At 41.1% G+C, this 22513-nt stretch overlaps 1 protein-coding gene across 1 annotated transcript; it reads right to left on the bottom strand.

The window, feature by feature from the left end:
• Positions 1–1500: 1500 nt before the first annotated feature.
• Positions 1501–22096, bottom strand: LOC137902300 (cordon-bleu protein-like 1). The gene is given in 17 exon segments (XM_068746382.1): positions 1501–2213; positions 2837–4224; positions 4467–4555; positions 4653–4869; positions 6266–6386; positions 6526–6762; positions 6891–6985; positions 7084–7128; positions 7251–7476; positions 7580–7784; positions 9375–9563; positions 13845–13911; positions 14509–14618; positions 17316–17323; positions 21867–21951; positions 22019–22038; positions 22040–22096. Coding segments are annotated over 17 exon segments (3273 nt in total). The 3' UTR covers positions 1501–2099.
• Between the last annotated feature and the right edge of the window lie 417 nt (positions 22097–22513).

Below are 22513 nucleotides of genomic sequence, written 5' to 3'. Positions count from 1 at the left end.
GATGGAGAGGTTACCATACCAACAGATAGCAGATAAAGTGAGGATGGATTCAATGAAGGCACAATAAAGCATCTTCATCAGGTTCCTGTCCACCTGGAATTTTGCGAGCTTCCTCAGACAGAATCGTCGCTGATGGCCTTTCTTGCAGAGCATCTCACAGTTCACATCAAATTTAAGTTTGCTGTCGATTATGGTGCCCAGATATTTGTATTTGAGCACCAGCTCCACTGGTTGAGTGTCGATAATGCTGCAAGGAGGAACAGGGGATGTACGCCTGAAGTCTATACACACCTCCTTTGTTTTAGACGCATTAATCTGGAGGAATGTTAAGAACTATTTGTGCCCACCTTTAGGAACTTTAGTTTTCCTCACCATTAATATTAAGGTTATGATCGCTACAGCCTCCTGGGACTGGTCTGGCATTTGTAAGATCACCAGAATTTGTAAAGTGGTCAATCAAAGTATATGGTTTAGACCAGGGGTCGGCAACCCGCGACTCTGGAATCCTCGAATTTGGAATCCAGATGAGTTTCAGTAATCCCAATTATGTGTAAATCACCTTCTAATAGAATATTTGAGATGTTAATTACCTTATTTATAAGACTACACATATGTGCCAATTTTAGTCAATTCTTAGGAAGTTTTTCAAAGTCATCATTTCCAATTATTACCCATATATTAAAGTCCGATTTAATCTCTAAAGAGCTGTAATCTGTACATTTACATTTATAGTACTGAGGACCCAACTTGAAAAAAACTCATAGCGCCTCCATTCACACCCCCAAAGTACGAGGTCATCATGAAACGAATGCAGTTTTCTCCATTTAGTCCTGCTGAGCAGAAAAATATGTTTTAGTCTGTTCTTAAAATACTTATATACGTCCCCTCTAATTTAATCACCCAAACGTCCACAAATCACTGTCCTCCTGTGGCTCCATACCTTTATGCACCCATCTGTAAAGAAACCGAGGTCCACATTCCATTTGTTGCAGCCAGATTACAGCATTACACGAACCACTGAAGGCAGTGCAAACTTTAATGGCTTGGTGTCAAAAACTCAGCTTTTTTAGTTTTCCCATTATGAACACATGCAATTCCATAAAATAAAGAGGGCGGTACACTCCTGATGCTAGGTGCAGCGTGATCGGCCAGTTCTTCCCTAGTTCTTCCTGCATTTTGGGTAATAACATCATATCCTGTGTTTGTAAAACTTTTTTACCTTGTGAGTCTCCAAGCTGTCTCCCACTCAAGCCACGCAGTCCTCGTGATCTCATTACAAACGTCACCAATATGATTTACCTGAGAATCACGCTGCATTCGAAAGGAGCCAAGTTCAACACTTAAAACGCTCCTTTTTACTTTGGAGCCAATTTGGCCCCGTTCAATGCTTAACATGTCTAAAGAAATTATTGACAGAAAATCAGAAATGTTTTTTCTTCATGTTTAATGGCCTTTCCTAATGTAATGAGGACAAACATAGACTCAACACTAAACGAAGGAAATTATTTTAATAAAGACACAGGAATTAATAAAAGCTTTATTTATAAGAACACTGACAAGAACAATGGGTGTGCACATCAGTATAACTTTGCATATAGCTTAACTTAATTAAACTCTGTAATACTTAAATATAGATTTGAAGTACCATGGGTAAGTACCATAGGTCAGAACTGGCCTGTCCTGATCATCAGTTATCATTCATAAACCTCATAATATTACAACTGTCGAAAGAATCTAATAATTTATAGAATTGTTCTCATTTAATGTTCTTGTTCTCTCTCAACAGTAATGCATTAAATGCAAAATAGCCATCACACAAACTGCAGGAGAAGCAATAACAAGTGTAGATCTGTCCGAGATATTGCTTAATAACATATTAGGAAATAAACAAAATGTGGCAATTATCAAAATACATAAAAATGTATGTACACTGTTGGACACAACCAAGAGGTAAAACAAAATACAGTTTCTGCTCCTGTGTGATGTGATAAAGGATACTAAAGTTGGAAGGGAAAAATGCTCAATGCATATGTTGTGCACACGTTTTATATCTTGTGGCAATGAATTGGTGATGTACTGTCAGGAGAATTAAGGCATTACTATGGAGTGCTCTCTCCTTTCATGAGAGCAACCCCTCTAAAAGATGGAGCTTCACCCTCAAAGGCCTGCAGACTGGAGCCACTGCCAGCATCCACCACTCCATTTTCACCTTCCTGTGATTACAAAAATACAAAATAAAGATGCAACATAAAACTTACTGTGTCTGAAAACATAAAGCGGTTAAAGGAATCAGCAACAGCACTCAGTATTATGTATTTTAAGGGCCAATAAAGTAACTATACCGAGTCCAAAAAGAATTGACTTTTTAATGGTCTGTGAGGCGCCTGGAGGTTTTTATTTCATCAGCTTGTGAACAGGATAATTCAGTCAAGTAAAGAAACACCAACTTTCGACTGCCATTGCCTTGATAGGCCTCTTATATCAAAAGTGTGTTGATTCAGATCAATACGTCACATGAACTACAAAGCTTCTCAGTAAAACTTTATGATTGTTAATAACTGACCACCCCTTTCAGTACAAATGGCTTATTTAGCACCAGAAAGAAGCGTCACAGTAGTTGTACAAGTGGTTTGACTCTCCAACGGGAGCAGCAGTGGGAAAGGGCCCACTCTTCTTTTGAGGGGAAACCGATCTCTGATCAGCAGTGCTGAGTGCTCGCCTCCTCAACTATTCCTGTAGCGGTGTAGGAGTTGAAGCATGAAAGGCACCATGAAAACTGTCCTGCGCTACCTTTATCTTCATTTATATAAAAGCATGATATGCTATCTCAACTTACCTTGAGCCTTGATAATTCTTTCGTGTCTTCGGCTGATGAGTGACTTGTTATTGGAGACAGGGATCGGGACGATGGTGAGTGAGGCGACTTTGGCCTGTGGGATAAGGACTGACTTCTCTTCACAGCAGAGGACACTGCCTGGGCGAAGCGGGTTGGGGTCACAGGAGTGAAGGGCCGCGGGGCTGCAAAGCTCCTTAATTTCTCCAAGCTTAGCCCTAAGGTTGGCTCCTTAGCTGGCAGACTGCTTTGCCTGGTGATTCGCATGATGCCTACATTTTTGTCATCCCCTTTCGGTCGAAGCTCAGCATGAACTGTGTCATCTTTAGGACGCAGAAAGGGAGGGGATGGTAACAGTGCTCTCTCTGAATTTCCTTGAGCCTCCCTCTGGCCAAAGCCAGGACTAGCATTGAGACTCTTTTCTGCTGCTGAAGTTACATAGTACCCAGCTGTTATTTTATGCTGTGCCAAGCGGAAAGAACCAGGCTTAGGTTTAGTTGTGGGTGGAATTTTCACCTCTTTGACCTCGGTTGCTGACCTGGATTGAGATATCGCGACAACTGAGGATGAATTCTTGGCATCTGCTTTGGGTACAATTGTTGGTGATGAGGAATCCATGGATTCAGGTGCGCTTCCATTAACAGTGTGGGTAGTAGTAGTAGTAGTAGCACGAGTCAGTAAGTCTTCCCTGGGTACAGAAGAGTGCAGCTCACTTTTTTCCTTTGAGACTTTGGTCTGTTTCCTTTGTGCCGTGCTCTCTTTCAGTCCAGGAGAACCAATGTCAAGTCCATCTTCTTTAGCCACATGAGGCGACTCCAATGTCAGTGCAACCTCAAAATATCTAAGTTTCTCAAGAGATTTCTGAGGCACAATGGTATAGGTTGTCATCCCCACCTTGGGGATGTAGTCCCTTGTCAGCTCGTTGGAAGGCTTGGGCTTTGGCTCAGAATTAGTGGAATAAATACAGGGTGCCTTTGTTGTGGCAGGGGCAGTTGGTGCTGAGTCTGGGCATGAGGTCTCTGAGTTGTGAGATAAGGCATGTTTGAGAACTGCCAGGTCCAGTTCTTCCGTCAAAGTAGCCATATCTTTCTTCCCTGCTGATTCAAAGGTATCCGCACTAGGTGGGAAAAGAAGTGGAGGTGGAGGCGATGGTAGTGGCATGTCATCCGTTTGCACTTTGGCATCCTCTGCAGTTGGATGTGATGGGCCGGTGGCCACTGGGATTTCCACCGCATTGTTGTGCTGACAGAAGGTTTCAGTGTTTGTCTGAACAGAGGCCTGTACTTCTTTACTCTGCATCTCAGGTGGAGGGGGGCTGCTGGGTGCTGTGCTGCAAGCCTCTTTGACGCATTCAGGTGTCAATTCCTTTTGAAGTTCACACGGGTTAACATCTGGAGAGAAAAGAACACTTGTCAAGTGAAACAGGATAACATCGGCAGACTCAACACCAACTGTCAGTCTGCCCCAGGGCAGCTGTGGCTAAAATAGTAGCTTCACCACCGCCAAGTATGGAGTGAATGAATAATGCACAATGTAAAGGATCTTTGAGTGTCCAGGAAAGCGCTATATAAGACCACGCATTATTATTATTATAGATATGAACAGTACCACTAAAATCAAAGTGCAGACTCACCAGTAGCTCCCCCTTCAGAAGAGCCTGTGACATCAGTCGTGCTTACATCACTCAGAGTGACAGGGTCTATCACTGCGCTCGGCAGGTGCCTGTAAAAATCAAGCATAAAGAGGGAAGTAAATGTGTTGCAAAAACTAATGGAAAAAAATATGGCTCAGGATCAATAATTCATAATAGAGTTCGTACTTGCCATCTGAGGACAGATCACAGGAATGATCTTCCCCATTGCCTTCAACAGACACTGTGCTCAGTTTGTCAGTGTCTGGGGACGGGGAATGCAGCGCAATATCAGCAGACATGGTGAGGCTGCTGTCCCCTCCCTGGGTGCCACTGGGAGACATTACAGAAACAGTTGACTCTTCTTGTTCCATAATCTCCTCCAGTGTGTTAGCAGCTGCCCCCGCTAGAAAACAGCATCAGTACAGGTGGAATGTTACTGGGTGATCAGTGGGGTACCCATCATGTTACATCTATTTTTGGAATCATGTGCATTCGCTGTAATGATTAAACCATTTCCCCCCATTAGCTGGCAAAAATGTAAGCAGATTTTGATTTGTTTTTTACACCTTATTTTGTCCAACATGTCTGAGAAAATAAGTGGAATACCTTCATCAGAATAACCGTTTTAATCACAAAAAACCTTAATTGGAAATATAGTTGGATGCTAAACATTTTATATGCCCCCCCCCCCCCCCCCCGGCTTTATATTTAGCACTCAAAGGAAACAATATTTAACACTGCAGCTTCTCACTGCTCTCAGCATCTCATCTGTTTATCTATGGGATGAAGCTGTTGTGGAAGCCATTTTTCACTGTGTTTGAAGCAAATGGAGGGCGGAAACAGCAAGACTGATTAAAACAAGTCTGTGATTACAATTTAGTAAAGATCACCTCTATTAAGAAGTATATTCTAGAAATGATAGATCACAAATGTGATTGCTAAAGGTGCAACAAAGCAGTAGGGATGAAGACAGAATAACAAAAGAGTGATAGCTCTTGTTTTGTTTTGAAAACTAAAAAACTTGGAGTGAAGTTAATTTTCTTTGTTGTGCTCAAACTGGCAAAAAAGGACACATTACATTCAGACTAGAAAATGGGTTTCAAATGTGTCTTCAATTCGTGGGCGCATCAGTCAGTTCAACTCAAATTGTGATGTGTCAGGATAACTGCATTCAAAACCTTTAGCAGAAAAAAGACAACTAAATGCATGACAACATGATATAGAAGGTGAGAATATATACCCCCTGTATTTTGTGAGATCTGACCTTTTGGAGGAAAAAAAACTCTATATAATTTTTTCGCTCATTCTTATATATTTATTTACGGAAGCCAAAATGTACAGTATATTTAAATATGCATTCCATTCTTTGTTCATCAGACATAAATTTTTTCTCCTTGTTTTTTAACTTTTGGGGTTTTTTTGCACCTTAAATAATTTTCTACGCAGGCAGGATGGCGTCTCCCCGACAGCACAAGGCTTACAATGTCTATGCAACGGCAGGAAACTACATTAAAGCCAGTTAAACATACGTCACCACAGAAAAATATACAATTTCCAAAACGACAATCATTTAAAAAATAACCAAAGTTCGTTTCCTCTTCAGTGTCCAGTATTTTTTGTTTTGGTAGAAGTCACTGCTTGACAATGACCACTAGGTGGCAGAAGAGACAAATATAATACAAAATCTAGCCATCTGCGGCCAACTGTGAAAATATCTGTCTTTGTCTTTAACACCATATGACAAACAATAGCAAACAACATGAATGGAAGGTACAGTACATAGTTAAAGAAAGACAAACCTTGCAAATGTTCATCCACATGAACAGTTTCTTGGAAAACAGGGCTGGGGGGTTGAGGAGCTTTACGTTTAGTTCTCTTCAGTGAAGACTCTGCTGAGGACCCACGACTTAACCCAGCCACCTACAGTATACAACAGGATTTTATTAAGTTCAATAATACATCATATTGCATCATCATCAAAATCATTCGGCTATCCTTCTTCCAATATTGTCAAATTATCATGCTGATGTTATAGAGCTCAACAAATCAATCCACTTACCTGGTCCCTGTCCAGTTGGGTGATAGGTTCAGAGAGTAGTCTCCGGCGAGTGACAGCATCCAAGGGACAGTTTTGAGACACAAGGATCGGCGGCGGGGGTGCACGTCTTTTCTTTGGCACATCTGTGGATGTCGTCGGGGAGCCAAACAGAGATGAGTCTGAGCTAGGTAAGGCCATGCTGAGCGGTCGAGGCTTGCTCACAAGCACAGGAGAAGCTGGAGCACTGGATGTCACTGCCTTTAAAGAACAAACATCCAATGAGAACAAGATAAGAAGCCTGGTCCCAAACAGTCACGCCAACCAATAGCAAGCTAAAGTACACAAACCTCCCTCCGAGGATTATAAGGTACTTAATACTGCATTACCTGGTCGGATTTTTTCTTGCTTTTCCTAAACTTGCTGAGGAGGCCTTTATTTTCTTCCTCTTTCTGATTTTTATTTTTTCCTGGGAAGATTGCCACTGGAAAAATACAAATACAAATAAATGCCAGAGCAAAATGACAGTAGTCCAACACTTGACAGCTCTGTCGATTTTAAGTAGTTTAGAAAGTGATAAACCTGCATGAGTTGGTGATACTGGAGACACAGGAGACGCAGGTTGTCCTACAGAGCCAATACACATTAGATTTAGTGCAGCAAAACTCTGAGCATCAAATATTTTAAAATCTACAAAATGTAATGTCTTATGCAACATAGTTTGACGTCTTTAATTCATTTCTGCTTACTTTTGGAGTCTCGTGCATAAACCTCCCTTATTGCATAATCATTCAGAGAACAGGACAAGTCCAAAGGGGCCAGTGACTGGATATCTCTCAACAGAACTGTAGACTCAATATCAAATTCACATTTCTCACAGACGGCTGGTAAGTGTTCAGCCAGGGGAACACGAGGATTGACTCGTAATATTGTTTTCTGGGTCCTCTTGTAGTTTATCACCATTCGAACGGTTGCCTGAATAATACGAAAGTGCAAATAAAACTCTGCTTACTCAAAATGAACAGCAAATAGTGGTTTTAACTGAGAACGTCAGCACGCTATAGTTTAATTACTGTACCTCAGGCATCTGCGGACCGGTCTTCTTATTTTTATCCTCCCCTTTTGGTTTCAGTATGATCCTCTCTGCATCCACACTTCCAATGAGAGCATTGGGCTTCAGCTTTGTGTTCTTGCTGTTAGCAGTGACCAGTTCTAAGGTGTGGCTTGATGGGCTCAGGTGATACTTTGCACAAAGCGCCACTAACAGATCCATCAAAGGTTTGCTAAAAGACACGGTGGACACTATTAAACAATGACAAACATAATTTGCTCTGTAAAAGAGTGGGAGACACGGAAGCTGGTCATGTGTAAGTTACTTAATGAGAACAAAGAAAATCCAACGTGAAAGAAGAATGTGTGTACAGTATGTACTTTGATGGTCATTCATCTAATTATATCATTATACTCATTATATTATAATCTTATTAGAGAGGGCATTAAATCTGCCTCATTTATCAATTAATTGATAAATTAATTAAGTTGATTCTAGTGTTCTCACCCATCCCAGTTAACAAACCATTGTCCAAGAAGATATCTTCAAATGTCTGAAATTGACAATTTGACTTGTAATTTACTGAGATGATTATGTATTAAGATCTTAATGCTAATCATCTTTTCAGAGCTATATTGAAGGTATCATTGGGATCCTTGCTTTTCACGTACAGAGAACAGTACAGCACAGAGCTAACAAAGATCAATGACCTGGAGTTCATCATTTGATTGAGAAATAAATATTCCCTGTATGGGTTTGCATGCTTGGCCCATAAAGCAAATATCAAATAAGAGTTATACAATTTCTCCTGAATTATTACACTGAATAATGGCCAAAACGTATGATGTCACAGTGAAGTTGACCTTGACTGTAAATTTCTTCCTATAAAACATTTTTGTGAAATGTTGTCATCATTAGCAGATGAATTCTTGGCTTGTGGCCAAAATGTTAATTTGTGAGGTCACAATAACCTTTGACCACTACATTCTAATCAGTTCACTCCTGATTCCAAGTGGACAACTGTACCATGAAATTCCCTTCAGGCGTTCCTGACATATCGTATTCACAAGGATGAAGGAAAAGACAATCAACCTAAAAATTCCTCTGCCACTGCTTGTCGGCAAATGTGGAGACAACAGCTGAACTGTAGCTGGATGCATTAACTGATTCAAAATAAAGATACTATTTAAAGAACCTGCAGAATATAGCAAAACAGCGAGCACATTTACAGTAGCTGTCGCTTCTTCATGCTTTCTTAATGCTGATGATACAATTTGTACACATTAGCATTAGATCTGCTGTTTAGCCATTTGAACCAGGTTCAGAGGGCAAGAAGGTAACGCATTGAGTTCTAAATCTTTGCATGAGATTACACTCCACTTTCCCAAGAGGCCAAGGTGCACCTTAGATGAATTTTTGTAAACTCTGTGCATTGTGAGAGAGATAAAGATATCTTGAGTAAACTCTGTTGATGGAAAGCCTGAGCCATGTGACTGAGCAGTCAGAAACACCCTCAGACCATGTTCTAAAAAACTGGAACAAAGGCATGCTGGCATGTTGATCTGATAAGGAGAAGAGGACTTAGTTGAAATGCTGATTTGTATGTGTCCTCATTCCACTGAAGCACTTACTTAATGACAAGACAATCTTAGAGCAACAATGGTAAGAATAGAATTCATTTTTCTTTGTTGCACAACGATGAAGTCAACACACTGATTCAGTTACTCCACCTATCTGTGTGTGTGACATCTGACTTATCACGTCTTTCTTCAATTTGAACATTGCTCAAATCATAAATGAGACACAGTGATCTCAACCGCACCTTCCATGGACTGTAGTTATCTTCTCCTCTCCGCCAGGCAGAACCACGATCAGAGAGACGTCTTTGTTAGTGGGGTTCTCCTTTTGGTCCATGGTGAAATGAGGGTTTTCTGGGTACCACTGTGAGAAACTTGGGGAATCCAGCTGCTTCAGGCCCGGCGGGGATGGTGCTTTGCTTTTGGTCGACTCCCTGTAGTTGGACAACAAAGTGCAAGTTATAAACTACACAGTTTCAGCACAGCTAGACAAAGCAACAGATTGGAGATTTTAGTGGGTGGTTTTACTCCAACACATATGAGGACATTATAAAACATTTAAAGTCAGCGTTTTTCCTCTGTCAGTCTGTTGACTGATTGAAAGTCAGAATGCACCAGACAGAATGAAAGGAATCCTTTCTCCCTCAGGTTTCAGAAAGCACTGGTGCTATTAGATGAAAGAGCTCGAGTCCACTTTGCAAACAGGTCACAAGACAAACGAGTAGACAGATTTACTCACTGAGCCTGAAGAAATGGCTGGATGAGCAGATCTGTGAAAGACTGATAACTAATGATGATGATAGAGAATACATTTCTGTGTTTTACAGTGTGGTAGAAATAGTGTGCTGTTATTTTTTCTTGCCCACGCTTCAGTGAGCATCCCTTTGTGCGATAACATTTTTATACTGTGACAAACACAGTTCACTGTTGCAGTGTGTTTGTCAAGGCTTAACCGTGTTGAAAACCATGTCAATACAGTGTGTGAGACAGCAGTGGCAGTCATGTGACACACCCAACAGGTATCTGAGAATAAAAAACATTTACTGAGGACTTTATTTACAACTAATTTCCCATTCATCCATAGATTTGCAATCAACTAGCCATCCTACATAAACTTGTGACACATTATATTTCAGACAAATATTAGATTCCCACAATGTACCTGAGCGGTGTTGATAAAAACATGCTGTCTGTAAACAAAGAGGGCTAAAAAAGACATAATTAAAGTCTTAACAAAAAGTTTGTTCTGTGTACATGCTTAGATAATGTGATAACAGGTCAGATAAATCTATTCCGTCAACATCTCGGCCGTGTCCTGCAGTTCCTTCACGTCATTCAGGCAGCGTAAATATAAAACAGAGTTTACCGATCCCAGCCTGCACAGACTCATGTGGGGGCACTGCGTATTCAAACAGAGGAATCTGAACAATGCAAGGTCACCAGCTCCACTGAAACACGCCTAGCGGAGGATTATTAGTCTTGCTGGGGGGGTTGTCCTTTACACTGACATGCAAACACCAAGACTAATTAGTTCAGAGACACCATAGTCTTGTTAATCTGCTAATTATGACAAAATAGTTTGCTATATTAATTACAGGAAAACAAATTACACTAGAATAACCCTATAATAAGAATGCACACATCGTGTCTCGCTCATGCTCCTTAAAATAGTCATTCAAACAATAGAAATTTGTTTTGAAAAGTGCAATTTGAAGACAGAAGTGTAAACTGGAGCAACATTCTACAAATACGTGGGCCCATTTATTGATTGGATGGAAAATGCAGTGCCGTCAGTGTATTCCGGATACAAATTTAGTCTTGGTCTAAACAGAAAATGGTCCATTTCCTTCTAATATCAGCAAGTATCGCTAAATAATCGCGTGGTTCTGCAGCAGAGTGTGAATCCATTATGAAAGTCTTCACATGATTAATTGTAGGCACTGCTGTTCCTCAAAAAGTAATCATTTGGAGTGAATTAAAACCAACAGACCCTTTTCCAGTGAAGGATGGCTCGTCAGAAGAAAGAAGGAAAGAAAGACATTAAAACAATGGCCCTACTGATACTGAACAAATTCTGTTTCTGACCTCACATTTTAATTAATTAGAGACTATTGTAGTGTCGAGTTTGGGGGGGGGGGGCAGGAGGAAGCATGTACAACAAAGGAATTATCAAAGTCTCTTTAAACAAAACAACCCAGGATTACCAATAAACTATAATTATTCCTCCTGACATTTATGAACTGTTATTAGATGGTTGCTTTTGAATTGGTTCCAATAATTAGATTGTATATACACTTTTCTACAAACTATTTTGGCCTCTAATTCTTTGGATTTTAAATTGACAAATCAACGCAGCACAAAATTCGAGACTGAGCCAAGGACTTGACTTTAGTCTCACATACTTTTCAAAATAAGAGCTTATAATTCTAAAATAAGAGCATGTTATTGACGCCGCTTCGACCACTCTCCACATGTATGCTATTTACATTTAGACCAGGGTACAAAGACTGAAACCTAAAAACAGGTATAATGATAAATGATCTGCAGTATTACAGAAATGTTCACCATTTTGGTGTGTTTGGAAACAACCAATGCAGTTAATAATAGAAACCCAAATCACTCCTACAGCATCTCCACATATAGTGGCAGTATGCATTAAGTTTTCCTGTTTACGACATCAAGCACCGACGTTGAGTCACGCAGCGGCAGATAACTCATTGATCATCACAATTTTGAATTTTGCTTCCAGGAGGTGGAGGGGAAATAAATGTAGTTTTAACACAACAAATTCATTAGTTATATGCATTATTACATCATCCAACTTCACAACCATTTTTGCCCAATAGAAAACTTACTTATGGACGACTTATGTGGCATTTGCTGTTATACAGTATTCGGTTTTGGCAAATGATGGCACCACGTTAGTTGGCAAGGGAATTATTTAAAATATATTTTATTAATCCTTGAAGGAAAATGTCCTCTAGCCCAGTGGTCCCCAACCCTCCTGCCACGGACCGATTTCACGGCAGGCAATTTTTTCTGGGGGGGGGGGGGGGGGAATAAAATAAAAATAAAGAGGAATATGATCTTACCAATAAAGTTTATATTAAGCACTTGTAATAACGATGAGACAAGTATTACACCAATATCTACTCACCATAAACTGTGGTCTCAATAATCGCTTCTGTCCTTCATGTTCACGTTTTTTGTATCATAAATTCCACATTTGTGTTTTTTAATCCAGGGTTCTTGGTTTCTACGTGTCAAAGCAGTTTTGAACCCTTCACTGCCTCGTTAACAAAGCCAGACAGCTGTAGATAAACCAGAGTTTTAAGTCTGACTCCTGGTTTGTCTGTTAAAATAAGTTTTCTTTTCTTCCTTCTCAGTTGGACTTTCCCTATTAGCAAAGAAGCTCTCCAAACACGTTTGTTTTTTTAATTAATTTTCACTAGTTCACGTCTGTTTTTAGTAACATATCAGGTAAAGCATGAAAATTCACAGGCGAATGTTACGTTGGAGAAAATCCGGTCGTTTTTCAAAATAAAACACCTTTTATACGCTAATAATTGATACAACGGAAATTGTATACGGTACATTAGTTATTCTTTTTGTGCGGCCCGGTAACAAATGCCTCACGGACCGGTACCGGGCCGCGGCCTGGTGGTTGGGGACCACTGCTCTAACCCACCTCTGAGGAGCAGTGGGTACAGGAGCACCTTATGGTGCCTGGGAGAATCTTGATCAATGATGCATCAGCATGTAGACTGGGGCTTGAACCACCAACCTTCCAATAATAATAATAAAAAAAGGCCTTGCATGATATCTAGCCCTAACAAACAATAAATTAGCATATAAACAAAACAAAAGAATAACCACGCCTCCGGTTCAGGGTCAGTCCAGTTTATACAGCTGTGTCATCAAAACACACCAAGTAGATGACAGACACGGACACACCGTCTGCTTTGCTTCTGTCATCCTGGCCTGTGATTGTAAAGACGTGTTGAAGCTTGACTTTGCTGACGCCTCATCCACAGGGTTTCCCTGGGAGATCTGACACTCACATACAGGCCTGTCAACAATCAGAGGACATGGTCACAGACAGGAAATAATAGGCCTGTGGTCATTGTTCCCTTTGTTATGACCCATTATGCAACCATTTTGTGAATGCCGACAGCACAAGCAAGTGGACTCTGAAACAAACTTTAATAGACACCGTATGGTATGTTAATATTATCTTCACAGCCGCAACCATCGAAACATTTGTGATGTGAGAATATGAAACTAAATTATTTTTAATCACCTGCCTCATACCTGTGGAAATTATTCAGGAGGATATTTTGTTCTTCCAAGGACTAACAACTAAATGTTAAAGGCTAGTATGTCATCCAGATGCTGTTTGCTTATGTAATTGTTATGTGTGAAAGAGTTTAGGGTGAGGGCTTGAACAAAGCGGACATACGCATCCGTCCTTCGTTAAAGGTCAAGGATCCACACACAATAACAAATGAATATGTGTGTATTCTTTAACTACATACCATTACACCTTGTTCCAGGTGGCAAGACTTTTACAATATGCATTTAGTTCCATTCAGTAAATTAAAGTTCCTGCAGACAAAACCTGAATCAAATGCAAGGAGGGGGGGGGGGGCGGGGGGAATTCCAAGAATTCATAGAAATCAAACTTTTCTGAAAAACCGCAGGATTAGCAAACATGCCTACTGTGGTATGTTAGCAGCTGCTGGATAGCAGGACGGCATGAGGAATGGAGGGTTCAAAGAGGTCCTTCTGGTCACAATTTCTGACCACATCCTGCTCATATTTAAACAAAGTAGAGCAACAGGTCAACGTGCCAATGGCCAAAACACTCTCATGAGCCAATGAGCAGATCTGAGCAGCTGCGTGTCCAAAATGTACAGGCTCAAACATGCCAGTGCTCAAGTTCAACACAGCTTCCGCTTCAAGTCAAAACACACAGATACCAATCGGAAGAAAAACATTTTGGACACACAAATTATTTAATACTATTAGAGAGAAAGTTAGTGGTAGAACTGCTGCACCGTAAAAGCTCACATTAGTAGGAATACAAGAACAGAGGAGAAGAAATTCAGAGAGCAGGTGTGGCAAACCTGCTTTTCCTCTCAGTTTGCCAACGCTTCAGTGCAGACTCTTACCTCTTTGCCTAAGGTTGACTCTGCTTAAATAATTTCCATTCTGCTGTGTGCCTTCCACGAGTAGACAAACAGACTAAACTAATGAGTACAGCTTCAAAGAGGTCCACCTTTATGGCACGCCCAAGCTGTGGCATTAGAAAGCGCTCGTCCTCCCACGTTCGACCTAAACCCAGTCGGGCCCCTGACTGTATCCGAAGGTAGCACTCACCCTGCGGATATGAGTGGAAGGTAAGCAGCTTTGCCTCCCTGTGCAGACACGAACCTGTGGGTGGGGCCAGAGAGGCAACAGTGCACAGAAGACACGGCAACTTGTGCTCACTACAGTAGCAAAGGACATTAAACAAATATGTTTTAGTTATGAATCAGCCTATATTTTAATCACAATGATGGCATAGGACAACCAGAATAAAACACGCAAGGGAGCCACAGATTTGCGTGTTTTATTCTGGTTGCTCCCCAAACCCTCAATCAGGTATTTGTCCCATGCGTGCTTTTTGTACACAGCCATATTTTAAAAACCACACCTTACCTCTGCAGAACTGACTCATTCCACAATTATGCGGTTTAACGGTTGACCATTATGACAACTACACCATCAAATGCCTTCACAGAAGTACGACATCAGCACATATTTCCAAGCAGCTCAACTCCCATTTAGATTGCAATTAATTTTCCCCTCTCACTTGCACAATGAAATTATTGAAATGTTTTAAAAAGTATTTTCAGACAGGAACCTTTTTTTTTTTTACATTTTCTGACTGATACAATTTCTGCTGGTCATTATTAATTTATCAATTAATTGATCAAAAATCAACATTTTGCAATGGAATAAGATTTAAAATATTATACCGTAAATGGGAAAATGCATTATTGCCTGACGTGCTGAAGGAAGACATGGCTTATTTTTAACTACACATAGAAATTTTGGGGGGGTAAAGGTACATCGACTAGTTAAATTGTCGTTTATCCAATTTGTACAAAATGCATGATATCCCAGCAACAGCATGAATGTTGGTTTCTGCCAATTTTACACACGTCCCTGATTCGAAATAAAAGATACGGTTTTGCAATCTGTACAGTGTGGTACGGAAACAATAAATTCTACTTTCCATGATGAAATCATCGCTCGCTGGCAGTTCTTTATCAGTATTGCAGTATCACTTGTGCAGCTCATTCTACAAACACTGCTAACACAAATGGTGAAAGGAGATGTTAGTGTAAAAGTGCAGTCCAGGGAGGTGGAGTTAAGGAATCCTGGAGTTGCATAGAATGGGGGGTTGAAAATGAGGAGGAAGGTGGAGGAGGAAGATGGAGGGGTGGAGGGTCCCTGAGGAAAGACAAAACACAGGACCAGGGCCACAGCTGGTAATTTGGTGAGAGGTCACTCACAGTGAACACGAACTTTTTGAAGAGGGTCTGGAAAGGCCATTACTTCATAAGCAATGTGGGATGGAAAGAGATTAGGGAGAAAAAGAGGACAAGACCCTATGAGAACTTCCCACTTCCTATGTGTATTGTTTATTAGGACTAACAAAACAAATACTTTTTCCCACAGCATCCTCATGCACAGTCCTGGTCACAATCTCAGGGCTATAATGAAAAAGAATGCTAAGTTCTGATAATAATTACAACCATGGCTGTCGTGATCTGCCTCCTTCTCCTTCAGTATTAGTGCTTATTCTTGTAGTACAAATTCATTAATACGACTGCAGTCGAGGTAAGCTAGGAGGTCTGCCATCCAGTAAGGCAATAAGATGGGCCAAACAGTGTTTTTAACTGGTTTTTGAATCCATAAATGGGGTTTCCATAAATGTTAAAATGTAGTATTTTTTCCTGACCTCATTCTGGATCAGATCAAGAAGACATTTTCATGATAGTGCATATCAGACCCCTTTATGACTGATTTTTGGTGAGTGAATTGAATCCATATTTTACAAGATATTTTTTAAATGCTCCATTATAAGCTCTCTCAGAAACGCTCTCAATCCAGTAGCAAATGTACATTCATAGCGAGCACATGCACGCTACCATGGTAACCCGTGAGGCGACGTTTTCAGCACACACTAAAATATCTTTGGGAATTTACTTCGGAACATTCCCACAAAAAATACACTTTATCCACTCTATTCTTCTTCTTCGACTCATGCAGGAGACACCAGGAGAGTTGTACGTGTGGAGCGCAATCAGGCAGAGAGTGTCCGTGCGCACTCGGGCGGCTGTGGCTCAGTTGGTAGAGTGGGTCGCCCAGTGATCAGTGAATCTGCGGTTCGAATCCCAGCTCTGACTGTCCGAATTGCTCCCGGTGGGTCTGGCAGCAGTCGCCCACTGGAGTGTGAATGTGTGTGTGAATGGGTGAATGCGAGGCCTCGTGTAAAGCGCTTTGAGCACCTGGGTGACACGAATAATAACAAAATGTTTTGAATCATGAAGGCTTTATTTTACACTTCCCCCTCATCTACATTCTTGTCACACAGAAATAAATATCTTACTGGCCTGAACTAAGAGATCCTCTTTGTATTCTGCTCCTCCTGTAGCAGCCAGCAAGTAAGATACAGCATGTAGCTACCCATAACTAAGCAGCTCCACGAGCATAGAGCACAAATAATATTAAAATACTCACATTTGCTGCCTCATCTCCACTTGAGATAAAGTTTCTTAGCTAGTCCAGTGTTATATTGGCCGAGTTTCTTAAAGCAGTCAAGTGTTCAGCACACACTAAGACATTTTGGTCAATTTTTGCTGGTACATCACCACCAAAAATAAACTTTATCCACTTCTGTCCTCTGAAGCTGGGAGGCGGTGTAAAGATCTTTGTTGTTCAGTGCAGCCAAAAAACCCCGCTCTACTCTCTAGTACCGTGATGGAGCGAGTCACGAACGAGCCATGGGAAGAGAGTGTGTGTGTGTGTGTGGACGTCCAGAGCGCAGACACAGGGACGCATGCACATCTTGTGCACGGGTCTGGCAGAAATCTCTTTCTTTCTGCCAGACTTGTTTCAATACTTGATTACAGAACTACGCAAACTACGCAGGATTGACTGGAGGGTTTCATTTTGCTGTTTTTGGGTGGGTAATGACCAAAAACCACCAAATTAAGAGTGTAGAAACATGGGAAAAGTGAGTTTTTCCTAATATATCCTCTAGAAATAACTTGTTGGGGAAGAAAGTTTCCCCTGGAGTCAGAGCTATCACACTGTGTCCTTTCATTTCAAACAAAGCTGCTTTGTCTAGAGAAGGGCATCTTTCTAAAGGCAAGCCGGAATGATTTCTGCCGATCACATGAGCTGAAGTTGTCTTATGAGCGTATGCACACAGTAAAGGCTCATTCATGCTCTACGCACAACAGAGGAATCCAGAAGAGGGCAACGAAGAGTCAAAGAAACAGCAATGAGAACAGAGAAGGTAAGTAATTATGAACCTGTTGAATAAAAAGTGAACAAAGCTGACTTCACCTTCTCAAAGAGCAACTTTGGATCCCTGCTTATTTACTGCCAACCCTTAGTACGTGGTTTTTTTGTTATTCTAACTACTAGAGGAAATGTCTTCTCCATTGTGTCTGTGCACATTTGTTGTTCTACATTGTCCTCAATAATAGAGCGGTGACGGTGTTGCCGTCAGAAACTGTGCACAAACACAGACAGAAATGTTCAAACATGCATATTTGACTTTAAGATTGAGCCTTGCATCTGCACTAAAACAAACAAATTCTGTCTAATGTCTTTATCAAGCCTCGAGCAGTTGGAGGAGGTTATATAATCACCCGGTTTTATTTGCTTGTCTGTAAAATATCTTGAAAAGCTGCAGGCAGACTTTAATGACATTGACGGGTCCATCACAGAACAAGGTAGAGCTGACACATGCTTAGATGGATCAGAATTCTGGATTCTGCAAGGTCTTTTCAACATTTTCATCAATATGAAAAATAATCACATGTCAATAAAATAAAACACCCAGACATGGACAACCCATGATTTTCCACCACTACCCAATAATTTAGTTTTATTGACTGTGGGGCTCCTGGAGGTACAGTTTGTGCACTCTGAGTAATAGCTGGTTGAATAATTTGAGATGTGACAGCAACAAACTCACTAACTGTCTTTTCTAAGACAAGAACAACACAACTGTCGCATTCCGCAGAGGAGCTTTGCCACCTTCCGCTTCCCCTCTGAAAACAACAACAGCAAGTGACCTACATATTTATGCAAGGCTGTTCCTTAATTACTTAAATACTGAAAGAAGAAGCCATGCTATGCTGCAATAGAAAATAAATGACAAGACATGTAATACAAATACCGGTAGTTCTGCCCTCTTCTCAAATACTCAGGATGAAAAGCGCATTGAAACTGACAGCCGTTGTGTCTCCTACAGGGTTGTAAGGGCACAATCAAACATTACTACTAAATGGGATTAATGAGCAGTGTTCCATCAGTCAGTGCGAAATCTTGGTACCTTGAGAGAGGGCAACTGAATGCTGGGAGAGTGAGAGACATCTGTTCCTAGCATTAGCCTCCGCTGAGCTAACACCTGACACCATTCTAAAGTTATTCCTAACATGCTATCTGTTATACTAAAACAGTATGTGGGATGTTTACTATGTCCAAAACACGGGCACTAAAACATCTGCATACCATTTCCTGAGAACAATTACAGTATGCTATCACTGGATGAGACAACGGACATACCAGCGCTGCGGCTTCTTTGTATAAAACACTGCATTATTTATTCATCCATTTTTAATCCAATACTGTGTTGATATTCCCTCACAACATTCCTAGTCTGTGAACCCTCACTGACAATGGCAATGAACACCTTCTGATTCTGAGCCTTTCTTCAATTTAGTCCTGTAATCCTCAGTTAAAATTTAACATTTATCCAGTTTGATTAATATGTTCCTCTTTTGCCGGAAAGTTGGTGCTCCAGGATATCCGATGAACTAATTTTGGTACTTGTACAGCAAAAAGGAAACTAGTAACGACAGGGCCACCAAGAAAATCATCTCAATGTGTGCCATTCTCCAATTCCTTTTGTATACCTGCCCTTTTTCTCCAGACCTCAAACAATTCCTTTCTGATCAATATCTCATCCAAACAAGGCAAATGCCGATAATAATGGTCAAGCAAATCACGGCGATTTGTTCCTTTGTCATGTAACATGTCTGAATGTAATTGGAGATAAGGTTTCTATTGAGAACACACAAAGGAGCAATTCATGATAGGTCAATCTGAATGGTACACAGGCTGAGAGTGGGAGGAATCCGACTAACACAAAGACGTCCAGTCTGTTCAGCTCAGACAGAAACGGTGCATAAACTCATCACTTCAGTATCAACTCACAAAACTACCTTTGGGGATGTGAAGAAAAATCAACAGTTGACAAAAGGTCCAGCTGCTTCAGATTCAATCATCAAGGGTTACCATGACGTGGACGAATGAGAATTCACACCAACAGCAACAAATTGGTTTTCGTACCGCTAATTGGCAGGTGAGAAGTATTGACTGGTATCACTGGTATTTACAGTCTGTGTGGTGGCCTCAGTACGGTAAAAAAAACAATCCAATAAACCCTGTTATCTGTTTGTTGGTTGGCTTTGAGGTAAAAATAAAATAAAATAAAAAAACATCCATGACATAAACATCCTAGTATTCAAACGAAACACAAGCGCATTCCAAAGACAATGGGCCTGGGCGCTGGCTTCCCTCTGGCTTCACTGCATCTAGTGGGAGGAGAACCCTGAATGACTCCCTTTATCTTGCCTTTTCAGCGCAGAAGATCCAAGTGGGCTTCCTGAGGGCAGCTACCTTGAAACAAAATTCTATTTTACACTGAGTAAACACAGTCGTGTTGTGCGCACTCAGAGGTTGTCTTGTGTTTGTCTATCTCATCTTTGTCATCAACAGACTAAGAGCCAGAGGGCGGATCAAGAATAGCCTCAAGATGTTGTGAGGAGTCACAGCAAAAACAAGCTGCCGGATCTGAACACTCGTGTCTGAGTTCCGCCACTCAGTCTCGCCATGCTCTTCGTCTGAACACTCGTGCGAGCAGCTGTGCCCTTGGACTGTCTGCATGTGGGGAAACAGCTGTGAGGATTCACAGTACCTTAACTAATTCCACATTCTGCCCCTCAGGAAAGCCAGCCATGTGAGATCATGGCGAAAGCCAAGGTGTGTCCAATTAGAAAGGCCAGTTCCACGCAGCTCACTATCAGACTGTTGGTTTTACAGCATGAGCTAAAGTTCGTTTTTTTAAGTTGTTGTTAAGACTAGCTTATATTACAATCAACACCGCCTGTCTTGTTTGTGTGCTGTAAAAGCCAGCCGTTAAGGCCATGGTCATTATTTGGACGCAGTGTTGCAGGTCATATTAAAGAGTCATAAATATATATGTATTTGAAAAACTGAGAAGCAACGGTTTACTGGCTCTAAATATAAGAAGCCACAAGTAATACAAAGAGCATATGCCTTTCCCCACCCATAAACAGCAGCTTATGGAAGAGTGTGGTTTTCTTTCCCAAAACAAACCACGCAGATTTAAGAAGTCTGCTTCTCTCCATTGCCAGAGAGCATGGCTTCAATACAGAACGATTATGAAATATAAAAGCAAGACCAACCAGGAAAGCAGTTTTTTTTTTGGTACTGTACTTGATGTGGCTGAATGCTATTTTTACAAAGGGGAAATTGCAGTTGCAAGGGCAGCTCTGGAAACTCTGTACAGCCATACGGAATACCGGATTGGAAACTATCATATGTTCATATTCTCCATCGCACCTATAATTTAGATTTACAAACTCTGAACATCTCCTCTGAATGCCAAAGAAGTGAGTAGTTACCCTGCTTAAAAACACACACACACTCTGGAAACTCACTCCCTCTTTCTTATGATTCCAACCACTGGAATACAAGCAGCTGACATCATCTCTCAGACCCTGAACCAAAGCTGATGGGAAATTCCATCTTGTCATACACTCGCAGTACTTTTTACTCAGTATTTTATAAAATATCAGTTTCAGTCCTAGTGAATGTGACATTTCCACAAGACCATCAGACTCACCACAGTCAGAAGAGGCAGAGCTATTTGCCTGCAAAATACTTCCCATGACCCCTCCATATGGTCCGAGGCCGTTTCTCAGCAAACCCCAGAGAAAGCAGGAAATGAGGAGAGTTCAAAGGTGGACGCGTCTGCATCAACTGATACTTCACTGAGATGCACCAAGTGCAAAGCAAAATGTTTAAAATTTGGTTCTGCAGATGCAATTTTAACAAAATAGGCATTATACTCAAGGTGGGTAAGAAAACAGCGGATTCCCTATTAGATGAAGTTAGCACCACACAGTGACCTCAACACATGAACTGTGGCATTATCTCCACTTAACGGGAACAAGCAAAAACACATTTCTACAATTTGCTCTCTATTATTCTGATTGTCAACAAAAATGTTTAGACCATAAGGGTTTGCCTCAGTTAAAATCAAATGTTGGTTATTGTTACTTTCTTCATTCCTGGACAAGCAGTCGGAGGTCTTGGCAGATCAAATGCATATTTGTGTCAGCTGTTAATCCTGATAGTTGCACATACCTCAGACCAGAACTCCGTGGATGGGGCAGGGATCCACGATCCTCCATGACTAGACTCATCGGTTTAACAAAATCCTTCGGGCTATTCAAACACAAACAAAAAGTACATTTAATTTTAGCCACAGATTAAACACTGCAAAAGCTCTAACCTGTTTGCAAGGGATGCAAATTTGGCAAATACAGAAATATGGGCGAATCCCACATGAGGTCATCAGCCGTTCAGTCATCGGAACCGGTTTTCCAGGGAATACGCTTCCCAATTAAAAATGCATACTTTTCACGTCTTACCATAAATGTGGTTGGTTTTCGACGTCGTTGTCAGTTTCCATCAGTCTTGCTGAAGTATCGTTGCCTGTCGGCTGCTACAAACTGATAAGCGACCCATACTTTCCATTGGAGTTCCTCTATTGCGCATTTTACGTAAATCATTCTAGTGCGATAAAGGACGTCTCTCCTCCTTTTAAACTACTCCTGCCTAAATCATTTTGCCCACGACTCCGTGGACGACTCAGCCAACTTTCCTCCGTGGATCCGCGGGACTCGCATCGCAGCGCATCGCAGCGCTGTAAAAAGTGAGGGGCGTCTCTCGGATCCCGTTTAACTTCCCTGCAGGATCTAAAGAAGCATCTGCAATGCGATGCCGC

Source organism: Brachionichthys hirsutus, chromosome 12 (assembly GCF_040956055.1).
Source record: "Brachionichthys hirsutus isolate HB-005 chromosome 12, CSIRO-AGI_Bhir_v1, whole genome shotgun sequence".
In the NCBI taxonomy this organism is placed as follows: Eukaryota; Metazoa; Chordata; class Actinopteri; order Lophiiformes; family Brachionichthyidae; genus Brachionichthys; species Brachionichthys hirsutus.
Note: the sequence above shows the minus strand (reverse complement) of the source record. Positions and strands in the feature narration are given on the sequence as shown.